The 15732-nt window shown below is 49.8% G+C and overlaps 1 protein-coding gene across 1 annotated transcript; it reads right to left on the bottom strand.

Moving 5' to 3' along the window:
• Positions 1-8090: 8090 nt before the first annotated feature.
• FOXD3 (forkhead box D3) lies at positions 8091-10616 on the bottom strand. The gene has a single exon (XM_016140366.2). The coding sequence runs from the start codon at positions 10138-10140 to the stop codon at positions 8695-8697; it is 1446 nt and encodes a 481-aa protein (XP_015995852.1). The 5' UTR covers positions 10141-10616; the 3' UTR covers positions 8091-8694.
• Positions 10617-15732: the final 5116 nt, after the last annotated feature.

The raw sequence follows: 15732 nt of genomic DNA, 5'->3' as shown, positions 1-15732 counted from the left end.
TGAAAGGGACGGTGGTTTCAGCAGCTTCATTTTTAAATATGAAATGTGACAACTGTTGGTATATGATATCAGAGAAAAAATAAAAGTAGCTTCATGAAAATATCACTGCTATAAAATCAGCAAAACTATAAAGTAATAATGGTCACCATTTTTGAGCACTCTAGATATATTATCATAGTAAACCTTCATATTATGATCCCCATTTTATAGCTAAGAAGACTGAGATTCAGAGAAACCAAATAACTTTAATCAAGATCACATTTAGGAAATGGCAGAGCCAGAATTTGACCCTAGGATAATCATCATTGGATCCGAAGCCCATGTTCTTTCCAGAATATTATTTTGTGTCCAAATAATAAATCCTCCCTAGCAAGGAAATCAATGTTGAGAATACAGTACAACTATCTCTTTCTTACATAGTAAGTTTTTAGCTTTTATAACTTAATAAAGTTTTCTCTCATACTTCATCTCATTTATATAAGAATATTTTAAAGCAACAGATAAATGTAACCCACTAAGTATGTATATTAAATATGCTATACTAGAATGATGTTTCCCTGAGTGGAAGGTAGATTCACTCACAGTTTCCAGTGGGGTTTCTTCAAGTTATTCACTAGGCCCCAAGGGTGGTGGTGATAGAGGAGTGATTTAGTCCACTATCTTGAACTGGAATATACACTATCAATACCAACGTAAAAAAGGCATCAAACTGCTGGAGGTTTGAATGACAGATGTCTTGGAATAACAGAGATCTTAAATCAAGACAGAAGTGAAATTAAGTTTTTAAAATAATCTCCAAATCTTCAAATTTTCTCAAAAAGATCTGTTGGCTAAAATTTTCACATGATTAGTTATAATACTGTAAATCTTCTCTTTCCTCTCTTTCTCAGCCAAATTTTTAGTAGGTCTTTACATGGGCAAATATAGAGTCCATCAGATATTTCCAAGTTTAATGTCAAAACCAGGAGTAGGAATTAGTCTTGTCTTTCAATCCAATCTATTAAACTCTTGCACTATATTCCCTCCAGCAACAAGAGCAACTTTATCATACAGTCGTAATTTCTGATGTATGTGGAAAGGTGATGCTGTTGCAGCACCATCAATAAAGCAGATGTTTCACAGTGGTTGTGATTAATTTGTGCTGATCTTGATACCACCTTGATCTTGAAACCAACATTTACATTTGCAAAATGGTAGAATTTGAGAGATAGTTTACTGGTATAATCTGTAACAATGGCAAAGAAAGAAGCTAACTGGGCTGTGCAAAGATTAAATCAATAGGGACAACATGAACTAGATATAAATTTGCAAAAAAAAAATATGCGTTAAGTGTATAACACTAAAGAGCATATTATCTTGATCCCAATTGGAGGACAACAGCCAAATAATCTGAGATTTTTCTTTTCTTTTTCTTCTTCTCTATATTCAATAGTAGACTCTACATGAATATTTTTCAGAGAAGACATCCAAGCTCCTACTTTTCTATGGTGAATGATTTGGATGATTGACAGGTAAGAGGTAACTTTTATGCCCATGGTTACAGCAATGAAAGAGAAATTAAATGATTTGTTTAACTTTTTCAAAATACTTTTTTTTTGTTGTTATAAATAAAAAATAACATGAGATTCCAAACACCATCCTACAAGACTTTTACTACCAGTGTAGTCTAAGCCCAACCCTAGGGGAGGCCGTAAGCAAGGAATGTTCCCCACGAGGATCTCAGAGCAAGGTCCATGGACTGCCCTGGAATATGTTTACTTCATACAGAATCCTGATGCTGTCTCAAAACTTTAGTTTTTGTTCGGTTTTCCCCACAAACAGCAGTTTTAATGTAGAAGCCAAACCACATTGAACTTTTTGTGTTTCTAGATAAACATAATATTATGATCATCTTTAATATTAAAATCTAAGCAGATGACTCTCAAATTCTCTATACTTTACCAAGGAAATAAAAAATTTCCATAAGAGACACTCTTGCAAATAAAGATGCCTTCAGTACAATGGATTGTTTTGTGAAGTAGTGATTCCTCTTTTACTGGAAGAACTGAAGCAGAGGCTGGCCAAAGGAGGTACTCTAGAGGGGGTTTCTCCATTAGGAGGGAGGTGGAACTGACTGCTGATATTTGATTTAGGAAAAGGAGTTTTCAACTAATTTCACAATGGCAAAGAAAACATCCCAGAAAATCCAATTACATTATGAACGTTGACGTGTCTTATACTTTTTAGATCTCTAATAAATGCTTTTTAAATTCCTTCACTTAAAAAAATTAACATGGTGTTTATAAAAGCATAAATTATAAAGGGACTGAAGAAAAGAAATGGGAAGAAAACAATCCCCCAAACTCTTGAAAAAGACCTAATCTGATCGACTAACAGACTTTAAGATTCCTCATCCCCACTCCCATGGTTTTACCTTGTCATTTGTTAGACAAGTAATTTTGATCGTCTTCTTTGTGCAGAACAGAAATGCTTGCATCAGGCAATGATGACAACGGATCGTTAGTTGGTACATGGTCTCCAAGAAGGCTCAACTAAACTGAGCTGGGAAGCTCAGGAAGGCTTCCCGGAGGAGGCGCTGCCTCCCAGGGGGAGCTTGAGAGCAAAGAGAAAATTTAGAGTCTGGGATTGTTCTGGCGCTGACAGCAAAGCTCCTTGAGATCCACTGCATGCTCCCCTAGCAGAACAGGGCAAAGGGCAAAATGCGTTGTTGGTCTTTCGGAGAAAACTGAATTTAGCTTACTATCTGTGGAGAGCATAGTGGAAGGGACGGAGGTAGGAAAAGAACCCAAGCTTCCCTCTTTAGTAAGACATGCAGCTCCAGTTGCCCGTTCCCGGGAGGGAACACTCCAAATGCCGTGCCCGCTGAAGCGAGAGCTGTCGGGGCCGGGATGGCGGACCGGATGGTATGCCTCGCGGTGCGTTGGCGGCCGGGCGAATGCGCCGGGGTTTGGGACACGCCCGTCAGTCCGCCACCCTGGTCGACTCTCCAGAGTCCTCACGACCCTCCTTAAGACTGGCCAGGGCTGGGGCCTACCTAGAAGGTTGTAAATTTGTCCCTGGTTCCCAGAGATCCCAGGTTCGCACGGCGGGGGATTGGTTTCGCGTCGCGAGCTTTGGTAGAGCGGACAAGTGGGGAGCTGCTGGAGAAAGCCAGAGGAGAGTCCCCACTGCGCCCCCCGTAACCTCCTACCCGCGTAGCGGGTGCCTTTTACGCATGGGTGTATCCTCCCTATAATTAATTCAAATTCTCTTCCCCCTTCCCTCCTTCCAGGCAGGAGGAGCTGGTGTCACGCCAGGCCGAGCCCTCGTGAATGGTACAAAGATGGTAAGAGAGGTCTGGAGACCCCCGAGCGCTGTGGCGGGGCCGCTGACTCGTGGGATGAGGGAAGCTGCGGGCCTGGAGTTCCCGCCCAAAGTTGGACCAGCGGGGCGGTGTCAGCAGGCTGCAGAGCGGTGAGGGTGGGATGGCAGCGGGGTCCGGAGGCCAAAGGACCGTCCAGGGGCTACGTCTTCGCCCTTCATGGGGCTGAGTCTCGCTCGGCCTAGCTCTCCTCTCTGTTTATCTTATTTCTTCTCTTCACTTGTCCCAACCTTCCTTGACCCACTGTTTGCTTTTTTCCTTCTTGGGTGGAGAACAATTTTTCCTCCTCTGAGTATTTCCATACCTTACACGTGGGCTGCTGAGTAACCCTGAGGAAGTCGCGGAACCTTCTGGGCCTATGTGAAAAGAGGGAAAGGGTGTTCTCTAGGATTGGTTTTCTGAAGATGCCTCCGAAATTCAGCTTCTGGGGACCCAGATAAGAGAATGAAGGTGTTCCCTCTCCATTCCCAACTCGCCAATGACAGGACGGGGCTGTGTGCATAAGCCCAAAATTATCCCGAAAGGGAGGGTTTTGGTACGAGTTTTATGTTAAGATGGGGAAGGGACCTAATTTAATTCTTATTTCGAAAACTCGTGATGGAAGATACCCCTTCGGGAAATAAAAATAAGACGATAATACCTTCTTATGACCCATCATCTGATTTTGCAACATTTCAAATTTCGTTCTGTGCACCTGCCCTTCTTGGCTGGTTTTGCCCCCAGAGAGCAAAGAATGGCTTGTACATTCCTAAGAGGGCAAGGGAAGGAGGTGGTGATGGTGAAGGGAGAAGTTGGCTCTGGGTGTAACTCTGCCAACTGTTGGAGGGAGTCAAAGGGAGGGTGGTCTTTTCCGCGGTTTTGGGATCTGGTTACCCTTAATTTGTCCGGGAGGCTGCGTCGTGCGCTAATGGGTGTCTGTCAGCGGAGGGCTCAGGTTTCTCCACTTGCCTCGGATAGTGGAGGCAAAGGGGCAAACAGCAAAGAAGACTGCTCGGCCAGATAGAAGTGTAGGCTGAGAGAAAGTGGGCACCACGGCTTCTGGGCAAGCCTAGGGCGTGGTCGAAGGGCTCAGGAGCAGGAGGAGGCTCCACCTTTCAAAAGCCCCCTCTGACCAGCCTCTTTTGCTTCACCTTTTCAGGTAGAAGAGGGCTGGAACAGGTTCTGTGACTCCTCTTAGAAAAACCCACTTTTTACATCTAAAGTCGAATTATACCAAACCAAGCCAAACCCTGCAGGTGTTTGAACAGAGTTGTTTCTCTGTCCAGAAGCCATTAAATATTTTTTCTTTACCTGATTTTAGCTTTTTACAGTTTATAAAATATTTTCACTGACACCAACTTACCTAATCTCGCAAGCAGCAGGCAGACTCCCCATTCTCATTGTAGAGGCAAGGTAATGGAGAGACCCAAAGAAAGCAAGCAGTTTGTCCAAGGTCACAGTCAGGAAATACTTAATTCTTGATTGGGATTCCCTCTGCAAGGCTTCTCTCTTTCCACGGCTTCCTGTCATCCCCTCCTATGAAACTGAAAGACACACACACACACACATACACATACACACACACCCCCAACACACACCCATGACTCAGTCTAGGCACTCTGAAAATGCCCTTCCAACCTCCTCACCCACAGCCCAGAGAGAGTCCACTCACTAATTTATTCTGCAGTTTGCCACCATCACAGACACTGGTAGGGGCCGATGGATACCTGGTTCTGGTTTTCTTTCAAATCACATTCTCCTCAGGACAGTTCTTCAAGGAACTCAGGTTAAATGTTCCTCACCGCCCCCTCGCACACATCAGCCATTCACGTACCCTCATATCGACTCTTCCTATAAACTACGTAAAATAAATAAGCTCAAATATAACTCTTAATTGCTTCCAAGTCGATGTTTCCTCATCACTAAACTTTATTGCTCCCCAATCTTTAGAACAAACTCCCTCTCTGGGACCCTGTCCCTTCCAGGACACAAGGCAAGGAAAGTAGGTTCTCTAAGATTCGACCCGAGTGTCCCAGGCCTGGAGGATGAGCAAGGGTGTCAGCGTGCTCACAGTCTGAGAGGCAGGGAGAGGCCTCTGAGGGCTGGAGCTGGACCCTCGGAGACAAATGGGGAAGTTTTCCATCTGCTCGTCGCCCCCTGCAGGACACGTGCGCCAACGCAGCGAGAGCCCTGCATAACCGATGCATGTATTTTGCTTGTTCGCATTTTCCCGGACCCCGGGATCCGCTCTCCAATCCCAGAGAGACTGAGTGCGGGGGCTCTACTTAGGGACTCCGCCCTGGGGATGTTCTAAGGATCACGGGCCTCGGAACTGGATTGACTTTCTAGAAAGGAGGGTTGCAGGAAGTGGAAACCAGTTTAAATTCCTGTGTAGCCAAAAGCTAAAATCCTTCCCATAAAAATCAACCCACTTCCTCTTTTTGTTACAAATAAATCTGCCTAAGTGGGATAAATCGCGAATATCAGCCGTGTTGCCCCTAAATCTCAATGCAAGAGGCAATTTCAGTGCCTTTCGTCGCTGGTCCCCGCGTTCGGTCACATCAAATGTGAATTCCAAGCCCTCCCCCACCAAGTGCTTGCGTTCATTATATATGGTCTTTGCATTTTCCCTTCTGCTCTAAACCTTCGTGGTTTAACAAGCTTAAACCGAAAAGAGCTTTTCAGAGACATACATCTAGGCCTATCTCCCAGACATCTGACGAGACTTTTAACAGCCGCTGGCCGATTCGAAGTCTGGATCTGAAGTCTCCTATCCTTCAAGAAATAAAGGAAGGGGATCATCTCCAGGCTAGTTCAAGGTCAAGAAGTGGCTGGAAGTTGCCAGCGGTTCTCTCCTCTACACCCCACCGCCTAAGGCATCGCTGGAAAAAGCCCTGCGGATCTCAAGCGGCGGCTTGTGGCTGAGTGTCAAGCTGCGGGCGCAGGCTCGGCCGGTATTGCTGCTATGCGCGGAAATATGAGCGAGTAATTTTATAAGTAACAAAGGATCAGGGATGGAATGAGGCCCCTGTTATCCAATGTCATTTAGAAGCCTTGGATCAGCAGCTTCTTGAGGCTAAAAGTGAATGCAAGAAGCCCTGCCTTTCCCTTTTCCCAGAGGTGTCAGCTATATTTAGAAATAACCTCTATGTGTTTGCACAAATCATGTACCATTTGCTGTTTGTGTAAAAACCGATTAGCCAGACACAACTGTGAAACAACTTGTTACTTTTATAGCTGCAACACAAAAACAAATTTAGATCCGTTTAGTTTTCCTTGTAAAAGGAGATTCGAAGGGACCAGCCGGGAGACTGGTCCATAATCTCTTCTCGGTGAAGGTTACCGTTGCTCCTCTCGGCTGCCGTTGATTATTAGGTTCTTGTTTATCAAGTTGAACTAACTCACTCCCAGCAGCCTGTTTTATTTTAGGACCCCGTTCCAGAAGGGATGTTTACTCAGACACAATGTTTACTGTTTACCCGGAAAACAAATTCGGTATTTGTGGGGAAGGGTCTTGCAAAGCGACTCCTTAGTTCGCGCGGACAGCAAAGCAATAAGACTCGGATCCGAAGCCGGGAGGCATCGCCGCGACCAGGAGGCAAGGTGGACGCCAGCGCGAAGGGACGAAGGCAGCGCTACTAACAAGACGCACTTAGGGCCGAGCTGACAGTACTGCTACCCGCTCCAGCTTTAAAAGCGATTTCGCATAAGTAATTATAATAGCTAAATTAATTACAAAATAATTACAACTGTTGCCGTTTGAGGATACGTTGGTCGTGGTGGAAACCGGCTTCCGGCGTCTAGATGTTTCATTTGTACGTTAATACTTTTAAGGTTGCAACAGCTGAAATGCTCATTAAAAATAATCTACGAGGACATCTCGCCATTACTGCCCTATGATCTCGCATTTCACAGTAATCTAGCCTAAGATATATTTTTTTATAAGTAAAAAGAAAAAAAAGTGTGTGTGTAGCGGGGTGGGGGGTGTGTGTGAGCACCTGTTTTTAAGAGGGTATTAGGCCACTCACTATTCCTTGGCCTTCATAAAGACTGCGGGTTGGAGGAAGGGGAGGCATCTACAGGAATTCTTCAGATATTGAAATTATGTTGTGGATTGATTATTGCCATAGAAAGAGGTATCATTTGAAAATTTTATGAAAAAATAAAACAACTATGTATTATCTATTGGGCTAATGCAATTCCACTGAAAAATTTTAAATGCCATAACATAATCAGCTAGGTTTATTTACGATTCCCACTTAAGGAATGAAAATAAATAATTTCAAAAACCGAAGATTTGCTAAAATGAGGGATATGTTTTGAATTTACATTCTTTTGAAAGGACAATTGAAATGACTAAGAACTCACATTTGGGAAATTTTCATTGTATAAAATATAAGTCGGTTTTTTTTAAATTAAGATTTTACTGTTGTTTAGACTGGTTTTTTAACGGCAGCTTATTTTATTACAGAAATATCTGGTTATTTAGATTTAATGGATTGATATGAACAAGATCATTGCTCGCATCCCACTTTTATGTGAAAACTAAAATAAAAATACTAACTACGATTTAAATTAGGCATATTTTCCTTTTATCAATTAAATTTTTCTTACAATCAAATTATGAATTAGCAAAATTTGAAAAGGTCATTACTTGAAACTTCGAATTTCTGGGAAAGATGTAATGCAAAAAATACTATTTTAAAATCTTGTTATTTACCTCAGACACCTAAATGAAACACAAGGCTGAGCATTTTAAAAATTTATTTACAAAGTTGTGTACAACACGATGGAATAACATTTAGAATACCATATATATTCATTCAGATATAAACAGACTTATAATAGAATGACACTTCTCGCCTTTTGAAAAATTTTTTATATTTAAAATCTCCCAACGTCTCTATACATTTATTTCTCACATAAAACTGGAGAGTGAACCTTCAAAAAAAATGAAAGTTCAGAGCTCTAAATCTACGGAATTTTTTTTCTTAAAAAAATAAAAACCCCAAAAGGAAAGTCAATAATTTTTATACAAATATGTACAAAGAATTTCCCTCCCATCCCCACGGTACTGAGAGCAGACGCCGTCAGGGTAATTTTTGGAAAATTAGGTTTTCTATTTTTACCTGTACGGAAAGCTATTCTCGGGCGGGCGCGCGGTGAGAATTCGCTCCGCCAGCCTAGGTGTGCCCGAGAGGTCGGTGTTGAGGGGTCGGGGGGGAGGAAATGGAGGAGAGGCTGAGTCCGGGATTGGGCAGGGGGGCCGAGACCGGGGCGGGGCACCCAACATGGAAGTGCAGTCGCCGCCCGGGGCCGCTACCGGGCCCTGCGTCCCGGCCACCGGCGCGTCCCTATTGAGCGGGCCACTTGGCTTGCGCTGCGGCGGCAGCAGCTGCGGCGGCTGAGGCTGCAGGCTGCAGGAACTGTCCAGAGAGAGGCACGCTCAGGATGGGCGCGATGGTGGCCGTCGTCCGGCTCAGCGACAGTGGCTGGTGCGTGGCCATAAGCGCTGCCGATTGCACGGTCCCCGGCGGCCGCAGGAAGGACTGAGCTGCGCCACCGCTCCCACCGCCCCCAGTGCCCCCAGTTACCCCGGCGCCCCCAGCGCCCGCCGCCGATCCCCCAGGCGCCGCGGGGCCCCCGCCGATGATGTTCTCGATGCTGAACGACGGCCGCGCGCTCGGCTCGGACTTGATAAGCGACGCGGTGGTTCCCGCAGCTCCCGCCGTGCCCGCGGCGGCCGCGGCGGCACCCAGGCTATTGAGCTGCAGCTGGAGGCCGGGGCCAAGCTGAGAGCCGAAGGCGGCCGCTTTGCGGCCCAGCTCGCCCGAGGGCAGAAGCGGCACGGCGGGCGGCAGTACGGGTGCTACCGGCGGCAGCGCGTAGGGGTACTGGAGCGCCGCGGCCGCAGCCGCCGCGGCCGCAGCAGCCGGGTGCGAGTAGGCGCCCGCCGCGGCCGCGGGGTGCAGGCCGTAGGGGCGGCCGTAGGGCCCCGCGGCGCCTGCCGCCGCCGCCAGGCTGTAGGCACCGAAGCTCTGCATCATAAGCGCCGTCTGCTCGCGCAGGTGCTCCTGCTGGTGGCGCTTGAAGCGTTTCCGGCGCCGCAGGAAGCTGCCGTTGTCGAACATGTCCTCGGACTGCGGGTCCAGGGTCCAGTAGTTGCCCTTGCCCGGGTTGCCCGGCTCGCGGGGGATCTTGACGAAGCAGTCGTTGAGCGAGAGGTTGTGGCGGATGCTGTTCTGCCAGGCGGGGAACTTCTCCCGGTAGTAGGGGAAGCGGTTGCTGATGAACTCGCAGATGCCGCTCAGGGTCAGCTTTTTCTGCGGGCTCTGCAGGATAGCCATGGTGATGAGCGCGATGTACGAGTAGGGCGGCTTCACCAGGCTGTTCTTGGGTTTGCTCGGGGCCAGGCCGCCCGCCGCACCGCTGCCCGAACCGGGCCCGCCGCCGCTCCCGCCGCCCTCCTCGCCGCCAACGCCTCCCTTGCAGCCGTCGGCCTCGGACGCGCCCACCTCGCCCCCTGGCCCGGCCGCGGCTCCAGCCGCCTCCTTGGGCAACGCCAGGGGCTGCTGGTGCGGCGGCTGAGACGGCCCGTGGTGGGGTGCGGCCGGCGTCACCTCGTCCGCCTCGTCCAGGCGCAGCTCCGGAGGCCCTGCGGGGCTATCGCAGCCTGCGTCGCTGTCCTTCTCCTCCAGCCCGTCGTCGCCTTCGCCCACCACATCGATGTCCACGTCCTCGGCCGTCAGCACCGTCTGGCCGGACATGTCGCTGGCGCTGCCGCCGCCGGAGAGGGTCATCCCTCCTCGGGGTTGGTGGAGGCAGCGGGGAAGGAGCTGCGGACGATTGGAGTCGTCAAGAGCTGCCGCCGAGCCCAGGGAAAGGGGGTTTGGACGCCCCCGAAAGATGGGGTACTTGGAGAGGGGAGGGGGCGTATGTGGCTCGGGGCCCTCCCGGCTTAGCTCACACTCAGCGGCCTGGCATCGCGCGGCGAGGGCGCGGCGGTCCGCTCCCCGCGGACGCCCTCCGCAAACTCCTGCTGTCCCTGGCGCTCGGTACTAGGCGCTCGCTGCCGCTCTGGGCCCCGGCGGCTTCTCCACGCCGCGCCCCCTCACTTCGCGTGCCTTCCTCGGCCTCTGGGCCGGGTATGGGGAGCAGGATCTGTGCAGGCGGGCGCAGGACACCGGGCTCCGAGCAGCTCGGGAGGGCGCGGACAGGGGCAACGAGGGGAGGGGGTGTCAGGGACGCCGAAGCCCCAGTAGTCGAAAGTCCCGTTTTAAGGACTGGCCTGATAGATTACTTTCTACTTAAAGATCCAGCGGGAGGCGGGGCCACGTGACCGCGCGTGACGTCAGGGCAGCCGCCGAGCCGGCCAAACTCAAGTTGGTTCAGGGAATTGTCAACAAAGGGACGAGGGACCCGCAACTCCGCGCCGCACCAGGCGCCAGCGTCTCGCGGGCCCCAAGGGCGCCCTGGACTGCCCGGGGACCTCAGCCTAGACTAGAGCCCAGCGCAGGGGTCGAGGGAGCCTGTGGGCGTGAGTGCGCGAAAATGGGTGTGAGCGAGTGAGGGCGTGGGTCTGGGAGTGTCCGCGGGACCTGGCGGCTTTTGCTGCCCTGCCCTCCCCGCCCCTTTTCCCTTGCCTCTTCTCTTCTACCTACACTCCTTGGGCAAGGAATTGGCAACATAGAACGAGATGCCCATTCCACTTTTTTGAAAAGAAAAACTTAGTCTGTTTTTGTTTTTGATTCTTTTTTAGCTTTAAAGAGTGAGGGCTGAACACCGGGCTCCGTTTTGCTAATTAGACTTCAGACCCCCCTCCTGCTTCTGCTCATTCGGCGGAAACATCTACTGAGGAGATACTCTCGCCCGCCCCCCAAAGCCAGTTCTCCGGGGTCCTGCCTTCGCTCTATGTGGGTGTATGTATGTGTGTGTGTGTGTGTATACATATATACAATTCCTCCCCCCCCCCCACTTCCGCGGGGCTAGAACAGCATCAGCTGGGGTTCCCCAAGGTCAGAAAATGGCTATTGATTTATCTATTAGAATAGTTGCCGAGAGAAATAAAAACGACGTAAAATAACAGGGAACCTATAAATAAAGAAGCCATAACTTAGCTACTCGGAGTAGTTAAACGATTTAGCATGTGAAAAAGTCGGAAATGTGCTGGGGAAGGAGCCGGGATTGGCCGCGGCCCGGGTAAGTCGAGTGGGGCAGGGAAGAGGCTTTGGGCCTTTAGGCTAGATGTTGCGCCCGGGAGGCCAAACAACGCGAGGAGCTGGCGGTGTGACTTCCCCGGCGGCGCGACCGACTACTGGGAGCGGGGACGGCCTGGGGGCATGCCAGCGTGCTAGGCTCTCAGTTGCTGCTAACTAACGCGGGATTCTTTTCTTCCAAGACTTAGATAAACCCTCCAAGATTTAACTTCCTGGGAAACCAGCAGCAGAGCGGGTGGAGGAGGCGAGGATGCGGCCAGTGCACACCGAGTTTCCCTGGCAAGGAAAGTCAGTTATGGTAGGAAAGACTGGGAATTTAACTGGGATTGGGAGGGCGGACCGCAAACCGACCCCCAGTGTGTGGCATTACTGGGGCGCGTAGACCTCGCAATCCCGAATACTGCACCTGACCGGGTGAATCCGCGATGTGCCACCCCTAACGCAGTTTTAGGCCGCCTCGTAGCGAGCCGCAAGCGCTTGCCGGGTGTGGCGGACTCCAGGAAACCAAACCCAGTCTGTCCGCGGAGGCCTGGGAGGGGAATATGCCGGCCTCACCAGAGCTAAGAGCACCAGGGGAGGAGGTCCGAAAGGAAATAATTGGTGAAGTATTTACAGAAGACACTAGCAAACCGATTTAATTCCTGGTGGACACTGGTGCTTCTGATTCCCTCAGTCTGTGTCTCTGTCACCTGCGAACCCCTCTTTCCTTGGCCTAGACATTTCAAAAATAAATAAATAAACAAATAAACCTCAAATCCGTAAAGTTACTTCATTTTAGGCAGTGAGACACACAGATTAACTTTCATCTCCATTAGATGGTTTCCTAGATAGGTATAACTTTTAGCCCATTGGATCCCCACTAAGCAGGACGTTCCAGATTGGGGCTGTAGAGTGGGGGCGGTTACTCCACCCTGAAACGCACTCGAAATTCCAAGCTTTTTCTGTATTTAAGTGACCCCGCGGTTGCACCTGACCCTAAAATGCTTCTAAGTTGATTTCTGCAGCTGCACCACTTTGTGGCCTGCAGGCTCCGAACCTCTTACAAAGCTATCTAGACTGCCCGCGCGAAACCCACCAGAGCTGCGAGCTGGCGGTCCACTTCGCCCAGCTGCAGAGGTCGCGACTGCAATTGCCAGAGAAACCCAATCATTACAAAAGGAAGGTCGGAAGGACAGAAAAAGAAATCAAAATTTACAAATTCAGAAATTCCTTTTGCTCAGCTTCGGTTGTCCAACCCCAGAGGCAGGCGCGGGCCGCAGCACGAGCCTCACAGGCTGGGCAGGCGAGTCGGAATGCACGTGTAAATGTGTGAGTGCGCGCGCGCGCACCCGCGCGTGCATGGGAGGGTGGCGGCTCCAGGGGCCGCCCTCCGCAGTCTTCTTGAAATAGCCTCTAAATGAGCCTAATTTCGATTATGCTGCCCACCAGGGCTAGTTCTCAGTACTCCCTCGGCGCCGCTGGTCCCTGCCGCTCATCCTCCCCGGGCCAAGACCTGGTCTGATCCGTCCATTCCCCAATGTCTTATTGGAACCTCCCTGGGGGAAAGGGTGGGGGATGAACAACTCCCAGCCGCCAGTTCCATTTGTTGCGCTTTTTTCTTTCGACACAATAAAAGTCAAATTAATTGATTCATACCATTAATTACGGAGCGTAGCGTGAAAAGCAACGCTTCCCCTCGGTTAGAGATCTATTGTGCTAATCTCTTGTTCAATCAGTGTTACCATCTGACGCTGGGTCTGGCCCTTACAGAAACTTTTCGACTCGATTAGCTAAATGATGAGACGTGCAGGACCTACTGGCTGCGGCCTCGACGTCTGGCGCTCGCGCTGGCCCATCCGCTTAATATCGATTTCCAGTGCAGGCAGCGGATTTTCCTGCTGCCACTCTACTGGGTAACCCGCTGCGGCTTTCCTCATTCAGAGCAACAGTAGCGCCAGCGCATCCTTCCGGGGCGGGAAGGAGGCAAAGCAGAGGTTCAGGTGGGAAGAGGGAAGGTTCCCGCTGCCCTCGCTGCGGGACTCCACTTGGGCGGAAGGGCCCGGGTGGGAGCCGATTGTGCAGGGGCCTGTCCTAGGCTGACTAGATTCCAGGCTAAGTAAATCCTATATGTTGAATAATTGCATGCTGCAGCTAAAAGCCCACAAGTCGTCAGTTACCGCCAAACTTTTCAGCAGAGAGAGATGGAAGAAAGGAGACGACAGATGCAGAAAGTGACACATTAGTGGGGGGAAGAAAAATGTGATAGAGGGAAAGGAAATATTGGGGGGAGAAGAAAAGTGAAAAATTGATACATATTTTCTGAGTCGCAGAGAGTTATTGTAGGAGAGAGAAAGAGGGAGTACACATATATACTATGAGTGAGAGTGACTGCTTGGGTCACAACAAGCAAACGTCCCAGGACAGATTTAAAGAAGATGGAAGCCAGCTGTCTCACCTGTTCAAATGTTTGAAACGTTTCAGCCAAAAGCGAATGGAATGAGCCTCTCTCCGTTTCTCCTAGGGCGGGCAGAATCGGTGGTACCCAGCTGGGGAAGCCACTAGGACAGAGGCGTCAGGGGTGAAGGTTGGTGATGGTGGTGTAGGGGACCGAGGCTCTAGCAACGAGAAGCAAGAAAAGTGAAGTCCTGATCGATTGCAAGGAAATTGAGACGTCTCTGGAGAGGGGAGATTTAATGTGTGCTTTCTGGGGGTGGGGGGTTGTGAGATGGGGGTAGGAGAGAGAAATGGATGGAACAATTTATGACGGTGAAAGGGAAATTAATTACAACTCAATCTGGGTTCTTAAATGGTCAACACGGGAGGAGGGGTACTGCCAGAGCGTGTGGAGGAAGGCAGGAATGGCCCAGTCACCCCTCGGCTAGCTGCAGCAAACCCAAATGCCCTCTTCCTCCTCCTTGAAGTCAGAGACTGCCAATAGCTTGAATAAATCGTTGGCCCGAAGTGAAAACGAATAATGACGGCATCCAGGTGCATTTTTCTTAGAATCGGGGGAGATATGACCAGGTCCTGCGCTTCAAGGGGCGCATTTTCAACCGAGAGCAGCCACCGTCTACTTCAGAGGAAACCAAATGTGGGTGGAGCCCATTGGGAATATACCCTTCCTTCCCTCCTCCCCAGCCACCAAGAAACAAAGTCGGCTCCCTCTTGACAGTCGTCATAAATGTGTTAAAACTATTGTCAGCCTCAGCTGTATGGCCGGCACCGAGGGAGGTGGGAAGGGCTGAGCTGATACCTGGGTCTCCAACTCATCCAGATTATTTGTTTTCAAGTGGATAGGATTTTTAACTCACTTCCCACCACCCTGTATACTCTCCAGATCTCTTCGGGGTGGGGGGGGGAATAAAGGCTAATTTAATGTTCTTGTTTGGATTTGCATCTCAAAACTCCATTTATTTTCAAGGTGTCTGCCATTCGGGGCCCATGCGAAGGGGTGCCTGTAAATGGCAAGATGCCAAAAGGAAAGGAGGAGAGAGATAGGGAGAGAGGATGGCTTCGAATTTATTTATATTGGAAATGTATAAACATCCATTCTGTAAAAGGCAACACGTTTAATTAACGATGAGAGAGCAGTTAGGGGCAGAAAGCTAGTAAAATTGTGTGATAAATTTATAGCATTGTTAGCGTGCTTTTAATTATGGCTATTACGTTAATTATTTCACATTAGCATGGAGTTATCAGCAGCATGTCAGCTTTAATCAAAACGATCTTTTCTCTCGAAAATTGTTCTTTTCATTGGCGAGGAGAAAGGTCCTGGGCAAGATTGGGGCTTAAAAATGACTTGGCATTGAAAGCTCGCGTCTTTCCGACACGATTTGGTACGAAGCGACCCGGCCCGGCTGTCGGCTGGGTCCCTCCAGGCTACACTGGCAGCTCGCGGAGGAGCCGAGGGCTGGTTTTTTAGGAATTCACCATTTCGCCCCCTTCGGAGCCGACACTTCATCATATGGGATCATTCTGTCAAACAATATGATGCTGCTCATTTTTATCTGTCCCGCTTTACAAAACCCCCTTTCAGCCCGCGGAGGAGCAACAAAAGCCTACGAGCGGCGCCGCGCACGCTGGCCTCCACGGCCTCGCTTGCGAGCGAAGGAGAAAGGAAAGGGGCCGAGGAAAGCAGGCGGCGGGCGCGCGCCCCTCGCCGCCCAAGGGAACGCGGCCTGCCGGGGCCGCGCGCCC

Source organism: Rousettus aegyptiacus, unplaced genomic scaffold (genome assembly GCF_014176215.1).
Source record: "Rousettus aegyptiacus isolate mRouAeg1 unplaced genomic scaffold, mRouAeg1.p scaffold_m13_p_1, whole genome shotgun sequence".
In the NCBI taxonomy this organism is placed as follows: domain Eukaryota; kingdom Metazoa; phylum Chordata; class Mammalia; order Chiroptera; family Pteropodidae; genus Rousettus; species Rousettus aegyptiacus.
This window is presented reverse-complemented; position numbering and strand designations above follow the sequence as displayed.